The sequence below is a fragment of the Punica granatum genome, chromosome 1 (genome assembly GCF_007655135.1).
Source record: "Punica granatum isolate Tunisia-2019 chromosome 1, ASM765513v2, whole genome shotgun sequence".
NCBI classification, from domain to species: domain Eukaryota; kingdom Viridiplantae; phylum Streptophyta; class Magnoliopsida; order Myrtales; family Lythraceae; genus Punica; species Punica granatum.
Window position 1 is genome coordinate 50,114,102 of NC_045127.1, and position 12,820 is coordinate 50,126,921.

At 34.8% G+C, this 12,820-nt stretch overlaps 1 protein-coding gene across 1 annotated transcript; it reads left to right on the forward strand.

The window, feature by feature from the left end:
- Positions 1 to 9,053: 9,053 nt before the first annotated feature.
- LOC116192154 (subtilisin-like protease SBT2.5) lies at positions 9,054 to 10,008 on the forward strand. The gene is made up of 3 exons (XM_031520613.1): positions 9,054 to 9,293; positions 9,423 to 9,570; positions 9,701 to 10,008. Exons 1-3 carry the CDS (start codon positions 9,217 to 9,219, stop codon positions 9,761 to 9,763), a joined length of 288 nt encoding a protein of 95 aa, XP_031376473.1. The 5' UTR covers positions 9,054 to 9,216; the 3' UTR covers positions 9,764 to 10,008.
- The last annotated feature ends 2,812 nt before the right edge of the window (positions 10,009 to 12,820 follow it).

Below are 12,820 nucleotides of genomic sequence, written 5' to 3' on the forward strand. Positions count from 1 at the left end.
TGACATGCTAAGTTGGGACGATGGAGATGACATTATTGAGAAATTTTACATCGAGATGAGGTCTAGAAATTGAGCGATCCACATTGCATTTTTTAATTAGTTGTCATTCTCATCACTTAAATAAAGAGACAACATTACGAGAATGATGCATACATTTGATTGTGCACTTGAGTCTGTCTTTTGATTACTTTCAAAGTCGAGACTGGTGCCAAATAGGCCGTTCCGGTAAATGCTGAAACAAGTTAAATGCAAAACTAGAAATGCTCCCACTCTTATATATTTTCGACAAACTTGCTATTTATATGTCTTTTTTATCTCCTTCCAAGCAAACAATATGGTGCAATCAGTTATGTGGTGCAATCAGTTTTTTTACCATTAGATGCTCAATCAATAATTGCAATTCAAAACCAATTTATGGTTATTCAAACGGTTCGACGTTTATTCCGCTTAAGTAAAATCTCGGGTTCGAATCCGTGTGAATATAAAAAATTCACGTTGGGAGAGTTTTACCCCTTAATAAGCTGACCCGGCTAGATTAGATTAGTTGGGACCCAATTGGACTTCCGAATACCAGGATTTATACCGAAAAAAAAATTGCAATTCAAATTATCCTACATTTAAAAAAGTGAGTGCGAAAAAAAGTTACTGAATCATAGAATTCCTAATTAAATAATATAAGCCAGTTACATGCAAATGCATATGGACCACCTTATCATATGAGTGGCGGTTGTATTATAAAAGTACATCACTCTCCCTTTTTTTTCCTGCCATTTCCAAGTTCAAATCCACACGTTCGCCCAATTTATTGTACTGCAACGTCCGTGCCACCCTCTGCTCTCTTCTTCTTCTCTTTTTTCTTTTCCCTATTCGATATATATACAATTTCTATCAAACATTGTATACATTCATGTGTTGGAGTCCATTCACAAAGCGGGAACAGAATGGAAGAGAAAATTGCAGGTACACAATACATAGTTTAGAATGAATGAATGAATATAGGCGTGACTTTCTTGATGAAGACTTAAGTTTATGTTATTTTAAAGTTATGTCGGAGATCAAGATTGCGTTTGGTTTCATAGTAGGATTTTAAAATCAGATTTTGATTTTGATTTTGAGTGGAAAAAATGGGGGTCACCCTTTGACTTTGTATGAATTATGTTGTTTTGTTGTGAAAAAAAGTGGTATAAATGAGACCCACTCTTTGACTTTGTATGAGTTATTTTGTTTTGTAGTGGATAAAGTTAAGTTAGAATTGTGATTTTAAAATAAAATTTCGAAACCAAACAGGCCCAATACTTCCTATTGGACCATTCCTATGGCCAGTGTGTCCATAGATTTTCCATATAGATGAGATCTGTCGAGGAAAAACAAATGTTTTTTTTTTTGGGGAAAAAAAGCAAATGCTTCTTTTTAATCCCACGTGGGACCATAATATGCCAACCCCACGTGGAAATTAAAGCCGTACGACCGGCTAGGAATCCGTGAATCGTCCTTTATTGAAATTTCAAAGTTCTCAACCGGGCAGGGGCCCTCTTCCAATCAGCGGGTCATTTTTAATGTACATTCTATAAATTCTTTTAGTTTCTGATCATGCTCATACCGAAGACAATTTATATATCCTTTGAAAAGGAAAATGAATTTAAATTTGTTGAAAACACTAATTTGAATAGATCGATACACATAATCAATATGTAATGCTAGCTATGATCGTAAGAGCTGACTTGGGCGGCCAAAAATGTGGCTTTTGACCCCGATGTTACACTTGCAATCATTTTTTTGAACGGTTGGATTGTTATTATCAATAAACAAATAAATAAATAATTGGTCATTTAATGGTATAAAAATTATAGAAATTTATGATAAGTGATGACGTTCTTTTCTTTATTTTTAAATTTTAAATTTTTTAGAAATTGGGATTCAAATCCTGATGAAATTAAACAATCTAAAGACAGGGTACAAAGATTTAACGTTAGGAAAACAAAATAAAGGGCATTTCCAGAGTGGAGTAAGAAATGTTAGGAAAACAAAAGTAAAGAACAATAACACTGGAGTAAGAAAGTTCTCCTTGAAAGTTAATCAGCGCAACAATTATCCTTTTATATCTTGTCGAACGAGAACCTTCCCATCTCCGATAAAAAATGCTTTGATTCCTCTCGCCGAACATCGAAGGAGAAGCATACGTATGATACCTCGATTCTTCTCATTAATTCAAACTAGATGATAACCAACGCGTTGAGTGGAAGAAACTTTTAACTTTTAATGATAAGTAATATTAAAATTAAGTACACTATGAATTTTTATTCAAGAAAAATATATTGTGGATTAAAATTATTTCACTTAAAAATTAAATGAGCTCAGCAGAAAATTATATACATTTTTTTGGGTAGATGAAAATTATATTTTACCAAGAGCATAATTTTAATATCCTAAATATATTGTGGAAAAAAAAAGTAATGTGCTTGTTCTTCAAACATAAGAAAATACAAATCTTAAAAAATTATTTTAAGGAAACAAATAACTGAAAAATGTACCTATTCAAAAATATTTTTTTTCTTTACGATAATGACCATAATTATAAATTATAATATATTCTATTCACTTTTAATATTCTATTCAGTTCAATTTTTTATACCTCAAACAATCACAACTACCGTCTTAACAAAACCTACATCAAGCATGACAATTGCAACTCTTCAATAGAATTAAAAATTCTTTAAGCCAATAATATAATAGGAGTAAGACAACTATCTAAATATTCAATAAATAGGCAGCTCCAACTCATAACAATTGAAGAGATCGCAATAGCATAGAATAATAATTAAATCTTAATAATGTGTAATGACACTATGAATAATTTACTAAAAATAAATGAAAACTAGATAAATGTGAAAAATAAATAAATAACAACCAATAAAAAAAGTAGTATTCAAGCTCCAATCAATGAAATTATCCATAATATAATGTATATTGTTATGAACGTCGTTGAAAAAGAAAGAAAATCCCTACCTTTTGGTCTACATGAACAAAAAAAAAACTTTCAAGTCTGATTTTTAGTGCGATACGACTAATAGATATACATAATTATTTCCTTAATAATTATCTAAAAAATTTCCCTTCTGTTAAAACATTGGACTATAATTATAGTTAGGTAATATTACACCATCTCTAAACGATGGGCTATATTTCTCTAGTATTTCAAATGCCCTTATTAGACTATATTCCACTAATATGCCACTTATACTCCACTTTCCCTAATTGTGGATATAATCCTTATAGTCCACTATATAGATTAAATAGGAGAATATTATGAATATATATTTTTTCAGTGGATAATATTTCTTCATAAAAGAATATTAAAATTTTCCTACTAGATAAATGAAGAAGACGTGGTATTGCGAGAGAGCTTCGCTTGTTTGTTTTTAATAATGTGGCGGCATGAGAATTTAACTTGGGATTTTGTTTTCATACATACATATATATATATATACACACACACACACACATCACTATAAGAAAAAGTACCTAGTGCGACGCTTATAGGGCGTCACCAAAAGTCTTGCGACGCCCATGTCCTGTCGGGCTAGGTCCGGCTTAGGAATGATTGACATTGATTTTAGGCCAAAGGCAACCCAACCCGTAGAACAATTAAAATTAAAAAGAAAAGGTTTGGCTAACACTTATAGCCTAAGCCGATGCTTAGAAACATCGACTTAGGCCTGTTAATTTTTTTAAAACAAGGCCTTGGCCAATGCTTAATAAGCATCGACCAAGGATGGTCGAAATTAAGACAAAAAAAAGGCAACAAGTTGACAACTCGTTGTAAATATTTACCCAAAATCCTAAATCTCTAAAATCGTAAACTGTAGAACTCCAAAACCCAAAATCCCTGAAATCCTAAAACTATTTATTACTAATAACAAACTGACAGCTCATTGACAGAACGACAAAGACGAAAACGAAGATGAAGACAAAGACGAAAACGAAGATGAATACCACAATCCCACTACTCTTCCATCATCATCTTCCTCTTCCTCCTCCTCCTCCTCAAAGAGACGAAAACACACATAGACGAAGTGAAAGAGAGAAGGATCACGTAGTTGTTGTGATTTGAGAATTACCACGCAACGGCATAGAAGAAGAATCTTAAGAGGAATAGCCACCAAGGTGTGCTCCATCGGGTTGTAGAGAGATGGAGGGGAGCCATTAAGGCGAGATAAGCGCTGCAAGGAGGATCTACCAGGGCGAACTTTAGGGGAAGGACTCACTAGATGCCGAAGGACATCCTGCGAATTCTCCTCCCCACCCGGAGTCTAGCAACCCAAACTCCCTCAATGACATTCAAACGGTGTTGTTCTCCAACACCTTCTCATTACCGGTGTTGATGGTGATGTAGGACGACCGTCACTCCGATGAACAGAGGTTAGTGAAACTTCCATTTCTCGATCAGAAGTGGAGCAAAGAAAAGAAGAGAAAATGACAGAGGATATATGAAGTGGAAAGGGGAAGTGAGAGATAACAGATAGGACTTACTTTAATTTTTGAAATGTAAGGCAAATTTGGTGTTTGAAATTTTCGCTGGGTGATGGCCGGAACTTTGCCACCAGCATTTCATTGCAACTTTTGGCAACAAGCTCTTAACAAGTTGTCAAATTGGTGATTGTCGAAAATTTTGGTCAATTCACACGCTATCAACTAGCTAGCAACAAGCTAACGATCATGAAATGTGTACTATAGGGACTCAATCTCATCCTTTATAAACATGGTCGAATTTCATATCAAGGGGATTAATCGGGTGAGTTCGCTCGTGTGTGGTTTTAATGTCTCAAATAAAAAATCGGTTTTAATTGGCTCAATGTATATCGGAATAAAAATTTCAATGTTAACGAGTATGAAATATGTAAGAGATTAGAGGGCCTAATTCCGTGCTTAATAATTATAGTGAAATTCGTATTAGTGGGATTGATCAAGTGAGATTGCTCGTATGTAATTTTCAATGTCTCAAATCTAAAATCGATTTCGATTAGTTCACTATATCGGGATTGAAAATTTTAAATTAGCGAGCATGAAATGTGAAGAAATTAGAGTGCCTGATCCCTTCGTAATAAACATGGTCAAATTCATATCAAGAGGATTAATCGAGTGAGTTCGCTCGTTAGTGATTTTCAATGTCTCGAACCCAAATTCGGTTTTAATTGGTTCAATATATGGGGATAAAAATTTTCAAACTTAACGAACATGAAATGTGTAAGAGATCAGAGGGCTCGATCCATTTGTTAATAAAAACGAAAAATTCATGTCAAGGGAATTAATCGGATGAGATTGCTCGTATATGATTTTCACTGTCTTGAACCCAAATGCAGTTTTAGTTTGTTCAATATATCGGGATTGCAATTTTCAAAGTTATAAACGGGCATAAAATGTGTAAAAGATCAAAGGGTCCAATTCCCCTCCTCGATAAACAAAGTCGATTTTGTATGAAAGAGATTAACGAGGTTAGTTCGCTCTTGTGTGATCTTTAATGTCTCGAAACCAAACTTGGTTTTAATTGGTTTAGTATATCGAGATTGCAAATTTCAAAATTAACGAGCACACAATGGGTCAGAGATTAGAGGGTTAGATCATCTTCTTAATAAACATGTTTGAATTCATATCAAGGTGATTAATTGAGTGAATCCGCACGTGTGTGATTTTCAATGTCTCAAACCCAAACTCAACTTTAATTGGTTTGATATGTTGAGATTGGATACTTGGTTATAAATTAGGAAGTTATCGTTTTATCTTATTATAAAAGTAATTATTAACAAGTTATCAAACTATTCATTAAACCAATTTTTTTTTATCAATATCTACTATGTCAGCTTGCTTCCAAAAAGTTGACAGATTAATTATGCGCCTATGAAATTCGATCAATATCCACAGTAGATCATAAGGTGCAAGCTTCCATGTATGAATTAGCCTCGACAAATTTATGCTGCGTTTGGTTTCAAAATAAGATTATAAATCAGATTTTGATTTTGAAAAAGAGTGATATAAATGGGGCTCACCCTTTGACTCTGTATAAATTATTTTATTTTGTTGTGGAAAAAGAGTGGTATAAATGGGGCCCACCCTTTAACTTTGTATAAGTTATTTTGTTTTGTTGTTGGTAGAATTAAGTTAAAGTAGGATTTTAAAATCATACTTTAAAACCAAATATACCTAACCATTGTGAAGTCATCTGAATTCTACTTCAAAGCATGTGAAGAGTGAATGTCAATCAACATATATATTTATATATACTGTCAACTTGTTCCCAGCGAGTTGTCAGTATGCATTTAATTGAGTTCTAAAATTTTGACTTCAAAGTTAACGAGCATGAAATATAACAGAAATCATAAGATTCGATCCCCTCCTTAACAAACACGATCGAATTCATATCAAGGAGATCAATCGAGTGAGTTTACTCATGTGTGATTTTCATTGTCTCAAATCCAATCTCGACTTAAATTGGTTCGATATATCGGGATCGAATACTTAGTTATAATTATGAAGTTATCGCATCTTTTATCTTATGATAAAAGTTATTAGCATGTTATCTGACTATTAATAAAATCAATTTTTTTTATCAATATCCACAATATGAATTAGCTTCTAAGAATTTGACAGGTTGATTGTGCGCATATCGAATTCGATCAAGATCTAAAATGGATCATAGGTACAGGTTGCCGTATATGAATTAGCCTCGATAGATTAACTATTGTGAAGTCATTTGATTCTACTTTAAAGCTTGCAAAGAGTAAATGTCAACCTAGTTATATATATATATATATATATTGAACACAATCTGTCAACATGTTGACAGCGCGTTGCCAGTACGCATTTGGTTGGATTTTAAAATTATGGCTGGGCAGCAAATTTCCCGCACAACTTTTTTTTTTTTTAATTTAAGACTTTTGGCGACGCTTATAAACGTTGGCCCAGGTACCCCTTCGCCAATTGTTGTCCATGTAGTCCTTGGCTGACACTTTCAAGCGTCGTCCAAGGTATTTCCAATTTCAAAAAAAAAATTTAAAACTTTTTTCATAAATATTGGCGACACTTCTTTAAGTGTTGCGTAGGTAAACCTATGGTGATGTTTCCTGAAAGCATCGCTTACAGTCCACCACACAGAATTTTTCGGGACGCTTTTGTAAAAAACGTCTCTCAAGAAAGGTCGTGAAAGGGTCAATATTAAATAGTGTATATTATATCTTTTACAAAAAGGTACATCTTAAGTAATTTATATGACGGTTACCACTTTCACTTTTCATTCAAATTATAATATCAGAGATGGAACTATTCTAATATGAACTTCCTAAAATTAATATTATGAATTTAATTTATCCTTATGTACTATATTTATTCTTTGTGACCCATAATTAGGCATCATTCAATTGGCTCACAAATTTCAGTCCCCCTCATCAACTGAGCTTATTAAATCTGTCCCATGTACCGTAATCAATCTGAGTTTTATATTTTAAGGAAGAAAATAGAAAACTATGCTTCAAGTTGTATAATTCATATAATTTATACAAAGAAATAAAATATTTCCTGAGTAGCACCTAATGAATATAGTCTATTGCATATTTGTTCACTTGGATATATTCTGTTGGGATATATGCGTATAATCTATATATTCTGTTGCATAATTAGTGAAAAAAATATAAATTTTTTTAAATACATAAGTGATAACATGTCAAAGCGAGAGAACTCTTTTTTTTTCTTTTTGATAATGTGCCGGCGTGAAAATTCGATTCGGTCTTTTTATATATATATATATATATATATATATATAGATTTCAGCTGCATGTCGGTGAAATTTGGAAAAATAATAGATTGATCGAACATCAACTCATCGAAGTATGTGTGAGGCATTATATATATATATATATCCACAAAAAACCTTGATCAGAGGGAACCTCCAGAAAAAGAAAATATAAAAAAGAAAATATTTTCTTTTTGTAGGTCAAATTACACGTTGTGAGCGATGATTGGGTAGTCAATGTGGAGGCATGCAAGAGCGATAATCCAGCAGCAAAGCATGAAGTAGTACGACTTTTAGACTACGATTGATTTCAGCGTTAAAATTAACTTTGATTTTAATTTTGATTGTGAAAAAAGAACAAATGAAATGATATTATAAATTTTACTTGAAAAACGTGTATTTTTGTTTTGTAGTGAGTAAAGTTAAAATCAAAATCATGATTCTAAAATTAAACTTTCAATCTAAACGCAGTTTTATGGACCCAGTCAAAACTTAATTAAGCTATATACATATGCTCAGAACTATTAGTAAATGTTGACTTTTCGAGTTAAGCGTGTGGTTATGCAATTTTTTTAATGGGCTGTGCACGTCCAATTCTTGCTGAAAGGTTCATAGTACTTTTCGTCATTCTGCATCCCGAGTTATTCCACTAGACTTCGCTGGTTCGGACTGGGGTGACACATCTAGTTAATCGGGTCTCGCCTATTAAATTTAGATTTAGATAATTGATCGTAATATTAAAACACATTCCTTACTCAGATTAGAGCAAGTAGGAATCGGCAGTTTTAGAATTTTCAAACATGAATTCATATTCAATTAATTAAGCTAGCAACCGCATATTCAAAAAAAAAAAGGCAATTTCGAATAGTGTGTGTATATATATTGTATAGGAGATTTTCAAGATCATGAGCTCTTTGGATTCAGTGATAACATTACGATTATCCACAACATATGTGACGATGGAGTTCTATGTGGTTATTTGTTCATTAATATCATCGGATATACCCATGATGAGTTTTACTGAAGATTAGACTTATTCATAGTCAAAATGAGTTACGGCGGGCATATGTATGATGAAAGTTTCGGGAAATCAAGAAACCTAATTTTAGGTCTTGAATAGTAAAATTTGGTTATCAGATGCTCTTAATAAGAAACCCAAATATATAGAGATTATATACATTCGAAGAGAGAGAGAGAGAAAAAAAAAACAGATCAAACGTTGTAAAATTGTTCGTTTTCAAATGGGAATGCTAGCTGGTCTACCGTGGCCTTTCCAGGTCAACTCTTTTTGGCAATCCAGGTCAACCCTCTTCCTCCATTTATAAATATCTACCTAGCTTGCTCTCTTCCTTTGTGTGGGAGCTAGCTAGTGTAATTGAAGTTGCAACTGCGAGAGCACAACCACTTCTATACTATTGAACAGACTTCATCAAATGGGAAGTGGGGAAACCGACTTATACTTCGTGTTCATGAACTACGACCCGGAGTACGAACGACTCCGAGCCAAGCGGTCCGTTCCCACTCTCCTTTCTGTCATTTTGTTTTGGTAACTGTCTGGCAGACTACAATATCAGCTTCTTCTCCCTCTGAAATGTTTTCTGTTTTTCTTTGCCCTCTTGGTTGAATGTATGAATTATAGAACAAAGAAGGGAGGGTACGAGCTCGATGCGTATCTGAGCCGGAAGCACGACGAGTTGTTGGCTGCCACTCTCGAGCCGGGGACCTACAAGAAGACTGTCTCGCTGGTCATCGTTGATGCCTTTGCTGTGGAAATCTCTGAGCATCAGGTGACCTTCATGCATTAAATAAATCTTAGCCATTCCCTCCATATAATGTACATTATTTAGGTCCTTCTTTTATTTACAAGGGAAAATTCCTAAATGTGTTCTTGCTGTGATTCTCGTATACTGAAAACAGGCAAATGTGCTTAGATCTGAGGAGGGAGTGAGGATCGTGGAGAAGAATCAAGAAGTTGCTTAATGGAGTGGGAGATCTGATCAGCTCCAGTTCTTGAATAGTATATATGCCAATTTGTTGATGAAATAAAGGCAGATTAATATATATATATATATATATATATATTATGTGTTGAGTGCTAAACTCTAATGTTCAAGAGTAGATTGATCTCTGCTTTTTGGTTGCTTGATGCCGTTGTTTGGAGCTAAGCTCGAAAATCTGCATTTGACAAGATATATATACAGCAGATAATCTCGTTAAGTACTAAATCCGTACATCATATAATTGATATATCGTAATGCTTTTGTATCCAAAACATAATATTGATGTACAACTTGTATAAGACACATACTTCTATGTTTCTCCATGGAACTGCGCATATAGTCTGCATGCAGAAGATAGATGAGTCAGTCCTACCAATATATATCAGATTAGAACGTACGAAATGAGCCATATAGAATGGGGCTAAGCTTCGACTAGCTAACTATAGCAGATGAATGGCCCCTACAACAACAATGACCATTCTTATGAATGCAATTGTCTCACTCTGATGCAATCGTAGGCACTGACGACGAAGGGGTTGAGATGGCATTAGATTCCATCCGAGGAGGAGGACAGGAAAAAAAAAAAAAAGGGGGGGGTATGATTTGATGCATTGAAGAAAGGGGGGGGGGGGGGGGGGGGGGGGGGGGGGGGGGGGGCCGGGCCAGAGGGGGGCCTTCATGGAAATGGCATTAATATCTAGTTGAGGTTATATAGTAAGCAGTGATATGGGGCAGACATTGTCCAAAATTTGCTACCCATTTTCAACAAAAGTATAAACCAAAAAGCCTGACAATGGGGCTCTTGCTTCTGTCCATCACATGGAAGGATCGAAGATGGTGCCAACACATTCACTCAGTGTTCATTATCATCCCACGTCCCCACGCCAAGGAGAAGTTCGCGCCATGAATACGTACGTACAACCGTCTAGCAAATAATCAGAAATACTACTACATGTAGGGGCCGGCGTCTCATGCCATCCATTAATTTGCTTTTTCAAAACCCTCGATCTACTAGTCCTTTATGTAGCCCGAGGACGACCAAGACCGTTGCCCACTTGTTTGTCCTTCTAGTTTCATTGATTTTCTCAATAGAAACAAAAAGATCCTGTATCATCATATATGCGATTATTAATATTTGACTCCTTTAAATCATCTGATCGACTAAAGTGATCTAGCATCAGAAAGCACAATTCATGTGCTAAGAGACTGGTTCGATTTGGTCTATTGTTCTTTAGTAAATATTCGGTGAATAGTACTCAGCCACTTAGCTATGTAACATATAATCAAAATGCATGAAAGTGAAAAATTGAGCCCACGACGGGCCCATAGGTTCGCACTTCCAAGTATTTTCATTTGTTGTTACTCATTCACGATGAATGAATAATACTCATTAAATATTTAATTATTATTTTTGCCACCAATCGTTGGCTTCAGTGGACAAGGAGGAAAAACAGAACTTTTTCAAGAGGAATTTTGTTAGGCCGCCCGATGAAGCACATTCTAACCCTAAGGCAGCCAGAAGCTTTGTGCGTGCTAGAGATACTGCGTTGAAAGTTACTAATGCATCAGCCCAAACCTGGAGAATGATCATTGGGTTAGTTCTGCAGAGGGATGGAATGATCAATGGGAAAGGAGCTTCACGAGGTAATTTGGAAGTAGCTTAGGGCGGGAGGTATTTTTAGAGACGGCAACTGGATTAATTCGTGGTTTCATCCATAATATCGGAATTGCGTCTTTCATTGCTGCTGAACTGTGGGGAGTCTACTCGGATCTCCAAATTGGCTGGTCTTTAGTATTAGGAAGGTTGAGGTTGAGGTAGATTATGATTGTAGGAGGTGGCTGTTCTGCTCCTTCTATTCGTCGGCCTTGAAAGAAATCTCTTAGCTTGAGATTGGGACGTGCAGATGCATCCATTATTTTAGGGAGGACAAATTTTTGTACTGATTGATTTGCTAGGTTTAGATATAGATTTGATATATTTAGGAAATAGAGAATAAATTCTTATTATATGGTAAATTAGGCAGTTACTATTTTAGTATCATTTGTGATTTGATTCTTATTTGATTTTATTATTTCCTATTAGACTTTTTGGGGTAATTCCTATTTGAGTCGTTTATTAAGCCTATAAATTGATAATTTGTATTACGTAATCCCTAGAGTCAATCCTTCTAATAAAGTTGTTCGCTTCTGTAGTTTTGGCCAATGACTAAGTCACTAACAATGTTTATGTTTCTCTATATCGTCTCAATTCTGATCCTCTTATATTAAATTTGTCACCAGGCGTGCTCTTCGATTTTCTGTAGGTGTTTCCTTTCTCGATTTCATTCCTAACAGCTTAGAATTACATTTCTTGTTAGGAGATATTTTAGGAGCCTCCCTTTTCCGATTTTGTATTGTTTAATTTTTGTTGGCTTCAGCCTGATTACCGCCAAAATTGAAAAAAAAAAAAAAAAATGAAAAAGAAGAAGAAGAAGAAGTCGTCTGGGATCTATCTTAATGACTTAACGTAGAAGCTCCCTCGAAAGGTGCAACTCAAGTAGCTCCTGGTGAAATATAGCCAAGATTATGTATTCATTTATTTATTTTCTTAAGGAACTACAAGAGCTTTCGAATCTGGAATAGGAAAACGAAACATGAAATACGAAATACGAAATATGAAATATGAAAATACGAAATACAATATAGCATGGGTTGGATTTAGGGTTGAAATCAGACCTAAAACGTTATGGTTTAATACAGTGGTGGTACTGTGTTATGGGGACATATTCCTTGCACTATCCCATGCACAAACTGCAGTATCCAACTTAAGGCAGGATCGCAGTAGTTACTCGATGATTTGGCCCTATAGCCGCGACCTCAATATCTGATCATTGGTAGTAATTAAGTAATCGTGACACCATTTCGCTATCATTTGTGTGAGACACAAGCCGAATATTAGTTGCACGAGTTAACCTTTTCTCTTTTTTTTTTCTCTCTCTCTCTCTCTCTTTACTCGAGCAGAAATTGTAATATATCCCGAACACCATTTGCGTATACA

What these genes read in the sequence shown, in the direction of transcription:
- LOC116192154 (XM_031520613.1), top strand. Translation starts at nt 9,217, where the DNA reads ATGGGAAGTGGGGAAACCGACTTATACTTCGTGTTCATGAACTACGAC. An exon ending in GAACGACTCCGAGCCAAGCG is followed by an intron (nt 9,294 to 9,422) that starts GTCCGTTCCCAC and finishes TATGAATTATAG; the next exon opens with AACAAAGAAGGGAGGGTACG. An exon ending in TGGAAATCTCTGAGCATCAG is followed by an intron (nt 9,571 to 9,700) that starts GTGACCTTCATG and finishes TACTGAAAACAG; the next exon opens with GCAAATGTGCTTAGATCTGA.